The sequence below is a fragment of the Schistocerca americana genome, chromosome 4 (genome assembly GCF_021461395.2).
Source record: "Schistocerca americana isolate TAMUIC-IGC-003095 chromosome 4, iqSchAmer2.1, whole genome shotgun sequence".
Taxonomy (NCBI): domain Eukaryota; kingdom Metazoa; phylum Arthropoda; class Insecta; order Orthoptera; family Acrididae; genus Schistocerca; species Schistocerca americana.
In genome coordinates this window covers 635,331,598-635,351,448 of record NC_060122.1, presented here as the reverse complement: position 1 = coordinate 635,351,448, position 19,851 = coordinate 635,331,598, and the positions used below count along the sequence as shown (strand labels likewise).

The 19,851-nt window shown below is 39.2% G+C and overlaps 1 protein-coding gene across 1 annotated transcript in view; it reads left to right on the top strand.

Annotated features, from left to right (window-relative positions):
• The window catches only part of LOC124613132, a 179,203-nt gene that overhangs the window by 107,615 nt on the left and 51,737 nt on the right, over positions 1-19,851 (top strand). Inside the window, exons 12-13 of the mRNA XM_047141749.1 lie at positions 2,903-3,287; positions 17,440-17,711. Coding sequence (XP_046997705.1) covers positions 2,903-3,287; positions 17,440-17,711 — 657 coding nt within the window. The remainder of the gene's footprint in view (positions 1-2,902; positions 3,288-17,439; positions 17,712-19,851) is intronic.

The following is a 19,851-nucleotide window of genomic DNA, read 5'->3' as shown; positions in this document are numbered from 1 at the left end:
TGCTTGAATCATTCTGCATTGCATGCTCAGCAACTGTGTACAGCATGTCTGCAAACTGAGGAGCGAGCAACACATTGGGTGGGGAAAGTGACCTTGCCCAGAGATATGCTGTAACTGCCCTACAGGATGACTAGCAATCAAGTGTACCGTCAAGCAGTGTATTGCAGCTTTCTGTAATTTACATAGATTCTGTTTGTGTGCATTTGTTCCGTATGTTGTATGAGTTTCTAATTGTGTTTTCTGGCTTGTGTTAATGCATTAATTGGCAAATAAACACCCTTCAGATGTGTCTGCACATTGTGTTACCACTGATGTAAAAGTTACACTGTGGAAGGATCAGTATAACTTACGAAAGTCCGTTGGTGCGCCTTGTGATGTAACCATCTAGAGAAAGTGGAACACACCTGCTCGTTCTTCAGTTTACAGACAGATTTCACTGGATGTTCCCAAGACTGCATAGAGGCAGTACATATTTTGGTCTGGTAGCAAGCATTCTGTTTCATGTCATTGGGAACGTCAATCCCACACCAAGGCTAGTCCCCTCACACTGCTACAAAGTGACGTGCCTGCAAAACGCAGCAAGCACATTTGGACCATACAACTCCCTATGGACTCGATGCCATAGCATTCCAGCGTGTGGATTCATCTATGTCAACAGTTTGGTGTGCGGTGTTTCCTTTGAAATTGGTGTTGGTTCTTTCCACATTGTTTATTAATTTATTGGACTTCTTGGAAACTCAGTGAAACGCAACACACCTGGCAATACCTCACAATAATTTCATTCTCATTTTTTCATAAAATATTTGTTCTTTTATGGCTTTAATATACATTTCTTGTAAATATGCAGCTCCAGCTAAAAGTTTTAAGTGGAGAACAATTTACTGTTACAAGTTTTATTTTTTCACTTTAGAACAAAACTAGGCAATTATTTAGTCAAAGATAACTTTTGTTCAATAACTATTTACTCAAGTTCAGTGGTATCTCTGAATAATACTTGCATTCAGTGTATTTACTATGTTCAATTTGAGTAATTCCAATTAATTTGAGATTAAGGGATGTGAAAAAACATGGAATTCCTTTTTTTCTAATAACAGTGGTTAAAACAATGTTTATTAAATGTTTGTTACATTGATAAATTGTTCTCTGGGTTTTTAGTACTTTATCAATATTCAGGAACTGTGGGTACATTTGTTGAAAATATGAGCAACCAGTTGCATGAAAGACATTTTATTTCTTTACCAGTTTCATATACAATATTTGTACATGTACTATGATCCATACATAACCATTCATGAGCTCTTTCTGCATCAGTGCATTTTTTCATAATATTACATATTTTTATAAGACTACAATACTATGCTGCATACACCTGCTTATTGTTATGCTCACTGATAATAGTTCTAATCTTTGGAAGAAGAGCACTAGCTGCCTGAAGCCAGTAGAAAAATAATTTTCTCTGTACGTATACAATACAGATATTATCAATGCAAATTGACCACATCCATCATCAAGCAACTCATAATTGAGAATGAATATTTTAATTATGTTCATTGCAGACCCATTTACTGACTGTACAAATCTAAGATATGGCTGGCTGGTAACTTATCAATCCAGTTATTATGTGCAGTCCTTCTTCCTTTATTAGTCTCTCATGAGGAAAATGTGGAGTTATGAATGAGAAACTACCTGTGTCTACACAGCTTAAAATGTGACATTACAAATGGCTGGACATTATTTGTAAATAAATGCATACTTCTATGATATATCAATGAAAATAATCAATTTTTTTTAATGTAATGTAACTGGATAGATAAAATTACCTCACCAAGTGGGAGCAGAACAGCACACCCATATAAAGATTATGGTAATTTGCAAGCGTTTGGAGGCAGCAGCATCTACTTCTGGCAGAAGGACTGAAGGGGAAACAAGAAAAATGAAGGATGAAGAAAACAGAAAAAGGACTGTTGAAGTTTAGGAAATATGGAGAGTTTGGAAAAGTCAAGTAGACCTGGGGTCAGGAGAGACTTACCAGACAGGATGACAAGGAAAGGAAGGTGCCTTTCCTTCTCATTCTGTCCAGTAGGTCTGCCCTGACCTGGGTCCTACGTGACTTTTCAAAACTCTCGCCATTTCCTAAACTTAATCTCCTTTTTTCTTTTCTTCATCCCTCTTCCTTCCTCTTCAACCCTTCTGCCAGGAGGAGGAACCACTGGCTCCAAAATTTTGCAAATTCCCTTAACCTTTATATGTGTATGTTCTGCCGCTGCTTGGTGAGTAGATTTTTTACTTCTGTGATATGATCAACTAGATCTGTGTGTAGTAGTAATATAAAATCATTCTGAAGGATCAGTTAATAAAATTCTCAGATTTCTAATTATTCACTGTTTCCATCCTTTGACTTTATAATTAATGCTGCACAATTGGAGTTCATAAGGCTTTCGGTTCAACAACCTTGCATAACTTTTTTAATTGTTCAAGGGACATATGACATTAACTGAAGAAATGTTCTTTGCAAGACCATCATTCCTTGTAAAGAGAGTGAAGTTCACCATAGTCTTTATTATTATTATTATTATTATATTCTTTGTTTCGTCGAAGAGACTGCAACTAAAAACAACAGTTGGTCATCATCAGAACTATAACTCATGATTACTGCACAGCACCTGACCCACTCACAATGAGCACTATTCAACAACTGTATCATTGCACCCTTTCACGTGGTCTGTTTTATCACAGCTGACTAAGACAGCAGGCAACAGCGCCTTGTGCCCAGTCTGTGTTTGACTGAGCCATTCGTGTATTTATCTTGCCATTGGCAGTTACTTTCACTCTGTTCATCTGTATATTTACCCACAAATGTATGCAGAATTCACTTATAATAATTCTTTTCCCCTCCTTTCAGGAAGATGACCGTGAAGTCGGCGAGCTGCTGGCGCAGCTTTTGTGCAGTACGTGTTTTGCCAACAATAAGAGCTTCAACACTACAGTGAACTGTATAGGCCAGATGGTAAACTTTAGCCATGAAGGAACCTGCAAGTTCTTCTTACATTCAAAGTCATTTCTAAAATTTCATGATGCTGTAAAACTTATGCTATTAATCATGGAATGCTTGTTGAAGCATATCGAGATTGAAATTTTCACAAAAAGGAGACAGAGGAAGGACTCTACTCGACTCAGACCGAGACATGTTTCTAAGAAAAGGAAGAGGAGGAGTAAATTCATTAAAAAACTGGCTGCCAGAATGAAGAATGCGTGGGTGAAGGCTGTTAGAACAACAGGAGATACTGGTAAGCACAGTTCTGCTATTTGTATCTGAATGTTGAATTTGTTAATGTGCATTCAGTAAAGATTGACCTCACAAAGCAAATGTGCATTAGTTAATTTTACTAATGTACATTGCTAACAATGAAAAGAGGAAAGGTAGCCACTCTTCGTACAATGGTATGTCGAGCACGCAGCAGACATGTAAACAAGATTGAAGCTGTTACTATGCCTTCGGACAGTGTCTTTCCACTGAGCTAACTAACAAAAACACACACATGCCTACTTTTCTTGTCTTTGCTGATAACATAACCACATGGTCCCAACTTTCATTCATACCCCACAGCGTGCTCCTGAGGCTGGCTAGCACAGGGTGACTAGACATCCCATATTTTATGGGATCGCCCATTATTTAGCTTAAGTATCCCAGTGCCCAATGAAATACATATGTTTTTCATTAACTGTCCTGTTATTTTGAAATAGTGTGTTTGTAAGTAATGTGTGGCATAACCAAATGGAGAACAAATGTGGTCGTACCCAAAAGAATAAATAGTTTACATTCTTTGACTAAACCAAATTAAACAAGGCATGATCCTTGAAGTTCTTCGCTTGGTACTGCTTCCACATGGCGAGCAGTTCATCACTTCCACTTTCTTTGTGGGTTGACTATTACTTCAAGTCGTCACATTTAGAAGTGTGATTTTAGATCATTAGTCATAGGATAGATTGCTACTCACCGCTAAATAAATAAGCATTTGGCCAAAAAGCCTTCTTCTAAATCATAAAACACACACATTCACACACATGACCACTGTCTCTGGCTGCTGAGAGAGACAGTGGTCATGTGTGTGTGTGTGTGTGTGTGTGTGTGTGTTTTCCAATTCAGAAGAACGCTTTTTGGCTGAAAGCTACTTGTTTAGCAGTCTTTTTGTTGTGCCTGTCTGCGACCCATCATTTCCACCATATGGTGAATAGCAGTCTATCCTTTTTGTAATACTGTCATTATTACATCCTGGATTTTCCATTGTTTAAAATTCAGTCTTTGACATCTCAGTTTTAATTTATGAGACATTAATGTATTATATTGGAAAATGGGCTTACCCATTTCATGTGCTGAAACCTTTTAACTGGGTTCAGCTCAAATACCCTCTTCTTTGGAAGTCGGTTGAGCAAAGTCTTAAAACTTTATCAGAGCTTGAGGAAAATACTGTGAAAGAAATATGTGAAGATGAACCTTTTGAGGAAATGAAGCATGTTAAAAATGCATGTGAAGTGAAAAACCATGAATTAAGAAGTCTTAAGGGTGTTGAGACTGAGAAATAAGTAAGTTATGTCTACCCTAGTTAAAGACAACATTATATTAAAGTGATATATTGTTGCATGTGGCAACAATAAAACATTTGCTCAATTAGTAATGAGAGATGTTGCTTCTTTGTGATAGTTTTAACACTGGGTGTATACGACCCGGGACAACCAGGAGATCTGGGAAAAACCCGGGAATTTTTTCATCCGGGAGAAAACCGGGAAAAACCTGGAAATTTTTTAGAATTCTGGGAATTTTTCATTGTTTTTGTTTTCAGTTAAATTTTTGTAATTTTGACTGGTAAGAAATGATACTCTAACAAAGGATATTACTGTATCCCGCTACTGCAGATAATACTGCAGCAATAAAACATAAACGAGAGAAAAAACGAAAATAAAACTTAAATTGCAAAGGAAATGTACCATATATAACAACAAAACACAGTGCTCATACAAGCGTCTACCAACAGCAAAATGTGTCAACGCTTTAGGAAGACTTTGCAATGCTTCATAACAACAAATTGCCTCCAATGAGCATGACGTCACAACTGTTTACATTAGATTCGTTTTAGCAGTTACAAGCGGGATCAAAGCGTATGCGCAGTTGAGTAGTACCTTCTCCCGCTTCTGCCTACAGAAATGTGGCTGTTGGCTGTGTAAGCAGTTGCAGCAAGCTGCTAGATGCTACCGGGAAAAATTTTACTGGAGTGCCCAAGCTGCCAGATGCATGCATGCGCAGCAGGTCCAGATCTGAAAGGGGGGGGTGGGGGTGGGGGGGAATTCATATTCTTGAGGAGAAAAAGTGATTGTTTCACAAAGCGACTAGCATTCAGCACACGTTAGTCTATCGATTATTCGTATGACTTTGAAATGCATCCCTGTCGATTTTTGAACACATTCTAACCTGATTTGTGAATGCGTGCATTGTGTACATGATGTCTCTGTGAGGGGAATCCTCGTCGCATGCACCATGGACCTTGCCGTTGGTGGGGAGGCTTGCGTGCCTCAGCGATACAGATGGTCGTACCGTAGGTGCAACCACAATGGAGGGGTATCTGTTGAGAGGCCAAACAAACATATGATTCCTGAAGAGGGGCAGCAGCCTTTTCAGTAGTTGCAGGGGCAACAGTCTGGATGATTGACTGATCTGACCTTGTAACATTAACCAAAACAGCCTTGCTGTGCTGGCACTGCGAACGGCTGAAAGCAAGGGGAAACTACAGCCGTAATTTTTCCCGAGGGCATGCAGCTTTACTGTATGGATAAATGATGATGGCGTCCTCTTGGGTAAAGTATTCCGGAGGTAAAATAGTCCCCCATTCGGATCTCCGGGCGGGGACTACTCAGGAGGACGTCGTTATCAGGAGAAAGAAAACTGGCGTTCTACGGATTGGAGCGTGGAATGTCAGATCCCTTAATCGGGCAGGTAGGTTAGAAAATTTAAAAAAGGGAAATGGATAGGTTAAAGTTAGATATAGTGGGAGTTAGCGAAGTTGGATGGCAGGAGGAACAAGACTTTTGGTCAGGTGAATACAGGGTTATAAATACAAAATCAAATAGGTGTAATGCAGGAGTAGGTTTAATAATGAATAAAAAAAAATAGGAGTGCGGGTAAGCTACTACCAACAGCATAGTGAACGCATTATTGTGGCCAAGATAGACACGAAGCCCGCACCTACTACAATAGTACAAGTTTATACGCCAACTAGCTCTGCAGATGATGAAGAAATTGATGAAATGTATGATGAGATAAAAGAAATTATTCAGGTAGTCAAGGGAGACAAAAATTTAATAGTCATGGGTGACTGGAATTCGAGACTAGGAAAAGGAAGAGAAGGAAACATAGTGGGTGAATATGGATTGGGGGAGAGAAATGAAACAGGAAGCTGTCTGGTAGAATTTTGCACAGAGCATAACTTAATTATAGCTAAGACTTGGTTCAAGAATCATAAAAGAAGGTTGTATACGTAGAAGAATCCTGGAGATACTAGAAGGTATCAGATAGATTATATAATCGTAAGACAGAGATTTAGGAACCAGGTTTTAAATTGTAAGACATTTCCAGGGTCAGATGTGGACTCTGACCACAATCTATTGGTTATGAACTGTAGATTAAAACTGAAGAAACTGCAAAAAGGTGGGAATTTAAGGAGATGGGACCTGGATAAACTGACTAAATCAGAGGTTGTACAGAGTTTCAGGGAGAGCATAAGGCAACAATTGACAGGAATGGGGGAAAGAAATACAGTAGAAGAAGAATGGGTAGCTCTGAGGGATGAAGTAGTGAAGGCAGCAGAGGATCAAGTAGGTAAAAAGACGAGGGCTAGTAGAAATCCTTGGGTAACAGAAGAAATATTGAATTTAATTTATGAAAGGAGAAAATATAAAAATGCAGTAAATGAAGCTGGCAAAAGGGAATACAAATGTCTCAAAAACAAGATCAACAGGAAGTGCAAAATGGCTAAGCAGGGATGGCTAGAGGACAAATGTAAGGATGTAGAGGCTTATCTCACTAGGGGTAAGATAGATACTGCCTACAGGAAAATTAAAGATACCTTTGGAGAAAAGAGAGCCACTTTTATGAACATCAAGAGCTCAGATGGAAACCCAGTTCTAAGCAAAGAAGGGAAAGCAGAAAGGTGGAAGGAGTATATAGAGGGTCTATACAAGGGCGATGTACTAGAGGACAATATTATGGAAATGGAAGAGGATGTAGAAGAAGATGAAATGGGAGATATGATACTGCGTGAAGAGTTTGACAGAGCACTGAAAGACCTGAGTCGAAACAAGGCTCCGGGAGTAGACAACATTCTATTGGAACTACTGACGGCCTTGGGAGAGCCAGTCCTGACAAAACTCTACCATCTGGTGAGCAAGATATATCACACAGGCGAAATACCCTCAGACTTCAAGAATAATATAATAATTCCAATCCCAAAGAAAGCAGGTGTTGACAGATGTGAAAATTACCGAACTATCAGTTTAATAAGCCACAGCTGCAAAATACTAACGCGTATTCTTTACAGACGAATGGAAAAACTGGTAGAAGCCGACCTTGGCGAAGATCAGTTTGGATTCCGCAGAAATGTTGGAACATGTGAGGCAATACTGACCCTGCAACTTATCTTAGAAAATAGATTAAGGAAGGGCAAACCTACATTTCTAGCATTTGTAGACTTAGAGAAGGCTTTTGACAATGTTGACTGGAATACTCTCTTTCAAATTCTAAAGGTGGCAGGGGTAAAATACAGGGAGCGAGGGGCTATTTACAATTTGTACAGAAACCAGATGGCAGTTATAAGAGTCGTGGGGCACTAACGGGCAGCAGTGGTTGGGAAGGGAGTGAGAAAGGGATGTAGCCTATCCCCGATGTTATTCAATCTGTATACTGAGCAAGCAGTAAAGGAAACAAAAGAAAAATTCAGAGTAGGTATTAAAATCCAGGGAGAAGAAATAAAAACGTTGAGGTTCGCCGATGACATTGTAATTCTGTCAGAGACAGCAAAGGACGTGGAAGAGCAGTTGAACGGAATGAACAGTGTCTTGAAAGGAGGATATAAGATGAACATCAACAAAAGCAAAACGAGGATAATGGAATGTAGTTGAATTAAGTCGGGCGATGCTGAGGGAATTAGATTAGGAAATGAGACACTTAAAGTATTAAAGTAGTTTTGCTATTTGGGGAGCAAAATAACTGATGATGGTCGAAGTAGAGAGGATATAAAATGTAGACTGGCAATGGCGAGGAAAGCGTTTCTGAAGAAGAGAAATTTGTTAACGTCGAGTATTAGCCTGGCAATGGCGAGGAAAGCGTTTCTGAAGAAGAGAAATTTGTTAACGTCGAGTATAGATTTAAGTCCAGAATGAGATTTTCACTCTGCAGCGGAGTGTGCGCTGATATGAAACTTCCTGGCAGAGGAGAGCTTCTGTAAAGTTTGGAAGGTAGGAGACGAGGTACTGGCAGAAGTAAAGCTGTGAGTATCGGGCGTGAGTCGTGCTTCGGTAGCTCAGATGGTAGAGCACTTGCCCGCGAAAGGCAAAGGTCCCGAGTTCGAGTCTCTGTCAGGCACACAGTTTTAATCTGCCAGGAAGTTTCATATCAGCGCACACTCCGCTGCAGAGTGAAAATCTCATTCTGGAAACATCCCCCAGGCTGTGGCTAAGCCATGTCTCCGCAATATCCTTTCTTTCAGGAGTGCTAGTTCTGCATGGTTCGCAGGAGAGCTTCTGTAAAGTTTGGAAGGTAGGAGACGAGGTACTGGCAGAAGTAAAGCTGTGAGTACCGGGCGTGAGTCGTGCTTCGGTAGCTCAGATGGTAGACCACTTGCCCGCGAAAGGCAAAGGTCCCGAGTTCGAGTCTCAGTCGGGCACACAGTTTTAATCTGCCAGGAAGTTTCATAGATTTAAGTGTCAGGAAGTCGTTTCTGAAAGTATTTGTATGGAGTGTAGCCTTGTATGGAAGTGAAACATGGACGATAAATAGTTTGGACAAGAAGAGAATAGAAGCTTTTGAAATGTGGTGCTACAGAAGAATGCTGAAGATTAGATGGGTAGATCACATAACTAATGAGGAGGTATTGAATAGAATTGGGGAGAAGAGGAGTTTGTGGCACAACTTGACAACAAGAAGGGACCGGTTGGTAGGACATGTTCTGAGGCATCAAGGGATCACAAATTTAGCATTGGAGGGCAGCGTGGAGGGTAAAAATTGTAGAGGGAGACCAAGAGATGAATACACTAAGCAGATTCAGAAGGATGTAGGTTGCAGTAAGTACTGGGAGATGAAGGAGCTTGCACAGGATAGAGTAGCATTGAGAGCCGCATCAAACCAGTCTCAGGACTGAAGACAACAACAACAACATGTAGAAACAAACTTTCCTACAGACAAAAGCGGCCATACGAGCTGACCGGAGTAAAGCAGAATGGCTGAAAGCCAACCACTGTCTGATTGTCTCGTTGATTGGGTTTGTGAATGATGAGCGTTGTTATAATTACTAGCGAAATCCGTAGATTCAGGCTACAGAAGTGGGAATAAACAAAGAACAGGTAAGAAAGATTACATATTGCCTTCTCGGTGTATCGAAGAAAATGAAGTTTTGACGGAAAATGAAGTTTTGATGGAAAATTTTTGGCCAGATCGCTATACTAGTAAGGCCCAATTGTACAGTCCCCAGCTAGCAGCCGCTTTAAGTTCTATTCTGGAAGAAGCGCGGAAAACGCGTTGTACAAACATGTAACAATGCCTAACCGGAGAATAATCGCGGGATAATTAAACCGGTGATTCTGGCAGAGTTAAGTTAACCTGTGAATAACCTTTGACATTGGCAGGAATAGTTACAGAATTAGTGATAACAAGACTGCTTGTTAGAACGAGGAAGGAGAAGAAACGGTGACATCACACAAATTATGGAACAATATGACGATTCCAAGTTTGTATAAAAATTTCGTAGTACTACTTTTCGATCTCATGCGTGAGAAACTGGAGCGTAAGAATGAAGTGTGAAATTATTCCCTGACATAAAGCTTTTTGCTTGTAGTAGGCCTAATAGGCATTTGATATTGGTACTTTGTGAATTATATTCTGTCGTTACAAAAAAGACCATTTGTGCCAAAACCGTCTCGTTTATTTAGCATGTGTTACAATTGTTGCAGTATTAGAAAGGCCTAGTTTGTTTTATCTAGCAGATAGTGACAAAATAGACGTAATCAGATCGGGAAACCACACCAACCTTGGGCCCTATTTTAATTAACAGCTTTTGCAGTATTAGACAGTGAAATTTTGATTTTTCATATAGCAAAACGTTTGACCAACTTTGATGAGGTAATAGATTCTTTCACAGAAAGGAAAGCACGCCATGCAAAGCTGTAGCAAGATTAGAGAGAAATTCTAGGAGCCAAGGATTGAAGAAATGTGTATTGTCTTACTTGTCTCATGTCTTTACTGGTCTATGTAACATATATTTAATTCTGTGTCACACAAAGCAACAAGTTGTTAGCTGATAGGGAATAAAGAGTGCAAATTTTCTGAAGAGTTCTTTTTTTTAATTAAAAAAAAGAGGGACAGGATGTGAAACCAGCTGACTGTAAGCAGGGGAAATACCACAGGACATTTTAATTTCCACTGTCCTGAATATGGTTTGATGGCATCCATTACAACATATACACGTTTCAATTCCACAGAGCGAAGTACAGTGATGTGCGATAGAAGAATTCTGTGTGAGGAGGTGAGGCACTGCACTTTGCCATATTTACGACCAAATAACACGTGTTACATTTCCTCGAACACATATGTTTTATGCATCAAACTCTTCAGAAAGATGTGTGCTACAAAATGAACATATTTTTGAAAATTCGTTTTTTTTTTTTTTTTTTTTTTTTTTTTTTTTTTTTTTTTTTTTTTTTTTTTTTTTTTTTTTAAAAAAAACGTCCTATCTCAAACGCTCGAGGGAGTGGCGGGGTATTGCCCCGGTTCGGAAATATTGTAGACCCGGGGCTGATGCGCAGAGCAGTCTGAGTTATAGTGTGGAAATGGGTAGTCTCCACGTGACCCGTGTTTACATTTACATGTGATAAACATCTTAGTAAATTAGCTTACTACGCCTATTTTCACTCATTGCTTTCATATGGCATCATATTTTGGGGTAATTCATCACTGAGGAATAAAGTATTTATTGCACAAAAGCGTGTAATCAGAATAATAGCTGGAGTCCACCCAAGATCATCCTGCAGACATTTATTTAAGGATCTAGGGATATTCACAGTATCTTCTCAGTATATATACTCTCTTATGAAATTTGTTATTAACAACCAAACCCAATTCAAAAGTAATAGCAGTGTGCATAACTACAATACTAGGAGAAAGGACGATCTTCACTATTCAAGATTAAATCTAACTTTGGCACAGAAAGGGGTGAATTATACTGGCACTAAAGTCTTTGGTCACTTACCAAATAGTATCAAAAGTCTGACAGATAACCAACAAGTATTTAAGAAGAAATTAAAAGAATTTCTGAATGACAACTCCTTCTACTCCATAGAGGAATTTTTAGATATAAATTAAGAAAAAAAAACAAAAACAAAAATATTAAAAAAAATAAAATAAAAAAAATAAAGAAAAACAAAAAAAACACAAAAAAATAAAGTTGTTATATTAACTTAAGTATGTTGTTAAATCAACCTAATTATGTCATGTATTGGAAAATTCGACTCGTTCCACATCATTACGAAATATCGTATTCATGATCCATGGAACTAGTATTAATCTAATCTAATCTAATCTAGTGATTTTGCTATTTCCTCTTCGTTTACTGTTCTCACGTCAAATGAAAACAAAACAGATTTCTGTGGCCGGGAGCTATCAAGTGAATTAAAATACATTCACATAATTATGGAAGGCTAAAATGTGTTATTAGTTGCAGATTTTATTTTATTTCCTCCTTCATGATAGTCAAGCATTAATGAACAGTTAAGTTATTTTTGTCGGTTTGATTTAGAAATTTTCTTTTATTAATCTTTTCCGCTGATGCAGACAATGTATTTGAAACGAAGTGTTTAATTCTACACACTGTGCACGTTTTCAACTTCTAGCACGTATGGCATTATGCCATAATAAACCACCAAACATGAGATAACACAGTATTGGTACTTGAAGAAAATCTACATCCCGAAAACCACATTGATAAGCCTAATATCAGGTCGTGGCCTACTTCACTGGGAATCTGGACATACGAATGTGCACTTTAAATGTGCACATTTTAGTATGGGTCACAAAATTCCGATGCTCTTTGAGTATCCTCTGATGTCTTGTTTCTTTTATGACATAATGTAAGATGTTTTAATGTTGTACACGTACGAACATATGGGCTCCCTACGGCATCGCAGCTGCGCAAGCGCGGTGACGCCTGTCATCTGGCGTTCTCTGGCAACTGCAGAAACGAACCTATTTCTAACATGTCACGGGAAAATATTCTGAATGGTGGTTTGAAAAGCATTACCATCAAAGTAAATTTCCTTTTACGCAAGTTGAACTGTGTGCGAGAATGTACGATGAATTTCTTAAATCACAGAGCGTTTGACTCTCATTTAAAAATCAACTCATTGATGACGAGCCATTTAGATGAATTTTGAGCCGAGAAAATCAGACATTTATGTCGTTATTAAAAATTTTACTGGCACATTTGTGTGATATATCGTAAATTGTAATATGCGCATAAAAGACCAAAATTATATGTCGTTATTAAAAATTTTACTGGCACATTTGTGTGATATATCGTAAATTGTAATATGCGCATAAAAGACCAAAATTATATGTGAAAGCTTAGCTTCTCTTGCAGCATATTGATCTTATAGACCAATATTATATGTCAAAGCTTTTCATTTTTGTGTAGCAACACTATGTATATTAATTTAAACCGTTAACTTTTTCTGTTTGTGTGTTCGAGCTACTTAACAGTGATGTTGCTATTGGCTGACTACATCACGTGTCCTAATCTCTGAATACTCACTGTCATCGACTGGCGAGATCACGTGACATGAGCTATGACTGGCTTACAAAAGCGCATCGCAATCTCGATTTCAATGCTTCAGAAAGTGACATGCGGTGTTTGGTGGAATTCGAATTCATACTTTCGTAATGCGAAAATATGCAGCTTACATGTTGCTGCACATCAAAGATCTTTCCGAAAAGTGTTTTTTTCCCCCGAGTACAGTTTTCTAAAGCGTCGGGAAATTCTACGCCCGGGTGTAAAACCATAATCATTCAAAGGACTGAAAAGTTATACAGTTCCGAGAGAAAATATACAGTCAGTTAACATGGAAAAAGTATGTTTTCACCCGTGAGAAAGTGTATTTTTAACCGGGATATCCGGGAATTTTTTTCCTTGTCCACGTATACACCCTGTAACAAAAAGGTATGATGATTTCTGTAGTTGTAACATAAATCAAGTACTTTAACACAAATCCACTATATAGATATAATATTTAACAAAGTTTCCACAAAATTTCGATTCATTTCGACTTGTAATTTGTCACATATTTTGATTTTGGAAATCTGGTCACCATAGGCTAGCAAGCAACTGCCATTCTATGATGCATGTACATGGGGAAGGGCAACTAGCTGGCATTACATTCAGGATGCCTCATTAGCAATCATACAGGGAATTGGATATTGCCATATTTAAAGAGGAGGAAATGTCTACTGTATTTTACAAGGACAGAAAATAGTCCCACCCTTTTCCCTCAGGTGACATATAGTGACATGTAAAATTTCTGAATATGGACCTTGATATGTTGCCATGTTAGATACCTTTCTTTCGTGTTAGTCGAAAGAGGAGAAAAATCAGAAGATGCCAAGTAGATACAAGGAAGTGCAACATGAAAAGCTACAGATTTATTTGATACATAGGAAAGTGTCACAGAGATGCAGAAAAACCTGAACTGGCAGACACTTATAGATAGATGCCATCTATCCCGCATAAGCTTACTTATCGTGTTTGATGAACTAGTAATGATAGAGGAATCTGGGAACATACAACAACCTCCTAAGCATTGCTCCCATAGCATAAGATTAGACTAATTACAGCTGACACAGAAGCATTTAAGCAACCATTCCTCCTGCACTCTATACTGTAATGAAACAGGAAGAAAGTGTAATAGTATAATTGGGCATATCGTCAATCATATACTTAGAAGAAGAAGAAGAAGTATGATGATGATGATGATGATGATGATGATGATGATGACAGTACTGTGTAAACTTAAAGAATAACATTGTTTCCATCGGGCTGTTATTTTGAAATAGTACTGTACTATGCACGACTAATGATGATGATGATGATGATGATTGAAATCCTTGTACAGAGAGAGATGTGGTGGTGTAGGTTGGTGGTGGTGGTGGTAGTAGTGCCTGCGACGTGAGAAAGATGACAGTACTGTGTAAACTTAAAGAATAACATTGTTTCCATCAGGCTGTTATTTTGAAATAGTACTGTACTATGCACGACTAACTGGTTTCATGCTCGGCTCATTATGAAGTGCAAAATAGATGTGGATACATCATCCTCATAAGTTGTGTATAATGAAAGTCATATGCCATTTTTGCCAGTGTACATAACCTGGGAATAATTATCCACGTATTACAAATTCAACTTCATATTCAGGAGGATGGTGGCTCAACTCTACACTGACCAGCCACACAGCTGTAGGTTTCCCGTGCTTTCCTTAAATCACTTACAGTGAATGGCGTGATTGTCCTTTTAAATTTCCTGTGCTAATCCAAGCTGGTTGTTCTTTAATGAACACATTGTCAATGGGATGTTAACCCTTAATATTCTCTCCTTTGTGAGCCCAGTTCTAGCATCCCAGTTCTTGCATTACACCTGTCCACCAATCAAAGGCATAACTGTTGGCAAGTGGTTTTCTCTGCTCATTCCATTAGTTGATAATTGGACATTCATTAATTATGGCATATAATACTAATGAAGTCTTTCAGATAATCGAAATACCTAGTAGTAGTAGTAGTAGTAGTAGTCCTCCTATAATACTAACCTTCTTCTATTCACTATTGTTGACCCTGTCACTAACGAGCTACATGTAATACAAATTTACGCTTAATGTACTGCAGTCACATAAAATATCTGTATCTTATTTTAAAAAAAGAAGAAGAAATACTGTTTATATTCCACCCAGGAGCTTCCAGTGTTTAAAAACAGGAATGTTGTATTTGTGGTGTACTGTCTTATAATTAGAATGCTACTGTGGAATATGATCCATGCCAAACTTTGTAATCCTGCCAGTTTACAGATTAAAACTGTGCATAATACTGTCACTGAAGCTACTATCCTTGCAGTTCCAAAGCAGGCAAGCAAGATTAGGGTTTAACGCCCCATCGTCATTGAGGTCATTAGAGACAGAGCACAAGCTCAGACTGTTTCAAGGCTAGGGAAGGACATCGACCATGTCCTTTCAAAGGAACCATCTCAGAATGTGAATGGAGTGATTTAGGGAAGTAACAGGAAAGCTAAAGCAGGATGGCCAAATGTGGCTTTGAAATGTTGTCATTCTGAATCCGAGACCAGTGTACTAACCACTGCACCACTTTGTTCGGTTTACAGATCCAGCAGCCAGAGAAGTCTCGTACCCCACATACCGATGATCCCAATCAGTTTGCCTAATCATTTTAAGTGACTTAAGTTCCCAATCAAGGTTTCATTGGCAATAACAATAAACAAAGTCCATGGTCACAAAGAGAGCAGGAAGAGGAGATGGACATTGAGGACCAGGTGGGGAGGGGGGGGGGGGGGGGACAGAGAGGAGGGATGAGGAGCCGGACGGAGAGGGTAGAGGAGCAACTAGATAAACAGAGAGGGGGGGGGGGGGAGGAGGAGATAAATGGAGGGGTAGGGGGGCGGGAGAAGATCAGGATGTATATCAAATTCCCATACACATTTAGTTATTCTGGGTTGAGTAGTGACTTATAAATATAAGGTATTGTGCTGCATTCCTTTTATGAAACATATGTGCATGTCCCTAGAGGTTGTGCAGTTACATATACACTAAGTGATCAAAAGTATCCAGACACCTAGCTGAAAATGACTTACAAATTCGTGGTGCCCTCCATTGGTACTGCTGGAATTCAGTATGGTGTTGGCCCACCGTTAGCCTTGATGACAGCTTCCACTCTTGCAGGGATACGTTCAGTCAGATGCTGGAAGGTTTCTCATCAGGGAATGGCAGCCCATTCTTCACAGAGTGTTGCACTGAGGAGAGGTATTGATATCGGTCAGTGAGGCCTGCAGGAATTCAATGTTTCAAAACATCCCAAAGTGTTCCGTAGGATTCAGATCAGGACTCTGTGCAGGCCAGTCCATTACAGGGATCTTGTTGTCGTGTAACCAATCCGCCAAAGGCCGTGCATTGTGAACAGGTGCTCGATCATGTTGAAAGATGCAGTCGCCATCCACGAATTGCTCTTCAACAGGGGGAAACAAGAAGGTGCTTAAAACATCAATGTAGACCTGTGCTGTGATAGTGCCACACAGAACAACAAGGAGTGCAAGCCCCCTCCATGAAAAACACGACTACACCATAACACCACAGCCTCTGAATTTTACTGTTGGCACTACACACACTGGCAGATGATGTTCACTGGGCATTTGCCATACCCACATCTTGCCATCGGATCACCACATTGTGTACTGTGATTCGTCGCGCCACACAACATTTTTCCACTGTTCAATCATCCATTGTTTACACTCCTTACACCAAGAGAGAGAAGAGGCGTCATTTGGCATTTACCGGCGTGATGTGTGGCTTATGAGCAGCCGCTCGACCAAACAATCCAAGTTTTCTTACCTCCCGCCTAACTGTCATAGTACTTGCAGTGGATCCTGATGCAGTTTGGAATTCCTGTGTGATGGTCTGGATAGATGTCTGCCAATTACACATTACGACCCCCTTCAACTGTCAGCTGTCTCTGTCAGTCAACAGACGAGGTCGGCCTGTATGATTTGTGTTGTATGTGTCCCTTCACATTTCCATTTCACTATCACATTGGAAGCAGTGGACATAGGGACATTATGAGTGTGGAAATCTCGCATGCAGACGTATGACACAAGTGACACTCAGCCACCTGATCACATTCAAAGTCCGTGAGTTCCGCGGAGAGCCCCATTCTGCTCTCTCACAACGTCTAATGACTACTGAGGTCACTGATATGGAGTACCTGGCAGTTGGTGGCAGCACAATGCACCTAATATGAAAAAATGTATGTTTTTGGGGGTGTCCGGATACTTTTGATCACATAGTGTACACTTTTATATATTTGACTGTCAATACCTATCGGGCAAGTATTGTTTGAAATAAACATGCCATTTTCAGAAAAACAAGATTTTTGCTTGAGTGGCAGCGATGAGGAGATTGAATTTTCCTCAAACTTGAGGCGGACTTCCTGCAGTGACAGTGATGAAGAGGCAGATTTCTCACAGGAAATGCTGCTGAGGGCTCCAGAGACTTGTCAAGGTCTTATTGATGTTTTTTGCATCCTGTTTTATGTACATTCTGCTGAACAGAAATGGAGATGCAGCAGAATGTGGCAGAAAGTGTACAGAATGTGCAAACATTGTATTCCATTGTTTGCTATGTATTTTGCAGTAAGTGTTAATTAACATTATTTTGTATAGTTGATCATAATTGAGTGTAATGAGCACCTCCATCACCATCATTATATATATAAAGTTATAATAGAGGGAAACATTCCACGTAGGAAATATATATCTAAAAACAAAGATGATGTGACTTACCAAATGAAAGTGCTGGCAGGTCGACAGACACACAAACATACACACAAAATTCAAGCTTTCGCAACAAACTGTTGCCTCATCAGGAAAGAGGGAAGGAGAGGGAAAGATGAAAGGATGTGGGTTTTAAGGGAGAGGGTAAGGAGTCATTCCAGTCCCGGGAGCGGAAAGACTTACCTTAGGGGGAAAAAAGGACAGGTATACACTCGCACACACACCCATATCCAACCACACATACACAGACACAAGCAGACATTTGTAATAGTCTTTCCGCTCCCGGGATTGGAATGACTCCTTACCCTCTCCCTTAAAACCCACATCCTTTCGTCTTTCCCTCTCCTTCCCTCTTTCCTGATGAGGCAACAGTTTGTTGCGAAAGCTAGAATTTTGTGTGTATGATTGTGTTTGTTTGTGTGTCTATCGACCTGCCAGCACTTTCGTATGGTAAGTCACATCATCATTGTTTTTAGATATATTTTTCCTGCGTGGGATGTTTCCCTCTATTATATATAAATACAACTTTTCCTTTTGTTCCGTTCCTATAGTACCATCCCTGCAAAGAGGAGAAAATACCAGTCTTGAGAAGAAAACATTGGATACTTATATGTTTTTATGACCAGTAGAAAAGAGTTCAGGATAAATGTCTTATATATTATTCTATCAGTTTTTGCATATTGCAGGATGGGTCATCATTGTTTCTAGTTTTCATATTTTGTTCTAAAATCTTGCAGCCATTGTAAAGTGAGTTTGTGACTGAGTTCTGGGTGCGATTTTGAGCGTATTTACTCCTTGAGGTGCTGAGACGTGTGAATCCATGATAACATGCTGTGAAATCTAAAAAAAAATAAAGGCCTATGTGCATCACAGATGCCTTATTTGACACAGGAGCATCGTAATGAGAAACAGTGTAGAACAAATGAAAGACACAGAATGCAGGTGAAAACAGCATGAGGCTGCCTGATAGGAGCTATGATCTCCAGTAATTTTAAGTCAGGTGAGTTGCTTTCAAACTGGTGACAGACATCAAAATACCAGACAGTGAACAAAAACTCTTGCAAGAGTAAAAGTGAAATCAAGCAGATTTCATGAATTACCTTAATGGGTTCATAGAATTCGTTTTATATCTTTTCCCTCACCCTTACAGGAATTTTTGTGTCCAAATCTTCGCTGTTTAGCATTGCTGCTGAAAATGTGGGACAGAAATGATGGAGCCTAAACCCCAAGATTATAACCCCACATATACTGTGCAGTGAGTTCCCTACTCCATCACAGAAACTTGTATTACTTTTAACCATTTTACTGATGACAATAGCGTGTTTCGCATTCCAGTTCAACCCATATTAACATTCTGTCTACTAAGACCTCAAAATATACAGGTTGTCTCTTAATCATTGGCACATTTTTTATCTGGTGTTCTGACACCTATGTTAAATTTTCCAGGATGAATTTTGTCTCTGCAGAAGTGTTTACTGATTTGAAATTTCTTGGCAGATTGAAAGTGTGCACCAGACTGGGACTTGAACCTTTCATGGGTAAGTGTTCTAATGACTGAGCTATCCAAAAGTCTCAGTTTTAATCTGCAAGGAAGTTTCATTTTCAGTCTTTTCTTATGAAACGAGCTCAGACAAATACTGCTCATCAAGTGTTCCTTACAACACCCATAGTTGATGGAAAATATCAGCTTGTTCCTCGTTACAAGCAAAATTTATTTTAGAGTAAAATTGTAATGGCACATTCCCCAAAACATCCCCAGAGTAGTCAAGTGTGTCATTCATTTTAATGATGTGTGTTGACAGGGACAGTAAAACACCAAGAATAACAAGTCCAGTACTCCAGCAGTAATCGAATTGTTTTCCCGCGAGCTGTAGCAAGCAGCTTCGTGCAGGTTTGTATATGGGACAAAAGGAGTGAGTAGATAATCCAGCCTCCCACCTCAAGCATAGTAAAATACAGTGGATCAGCATATATCATAATATTATAAATATGGAAAGTG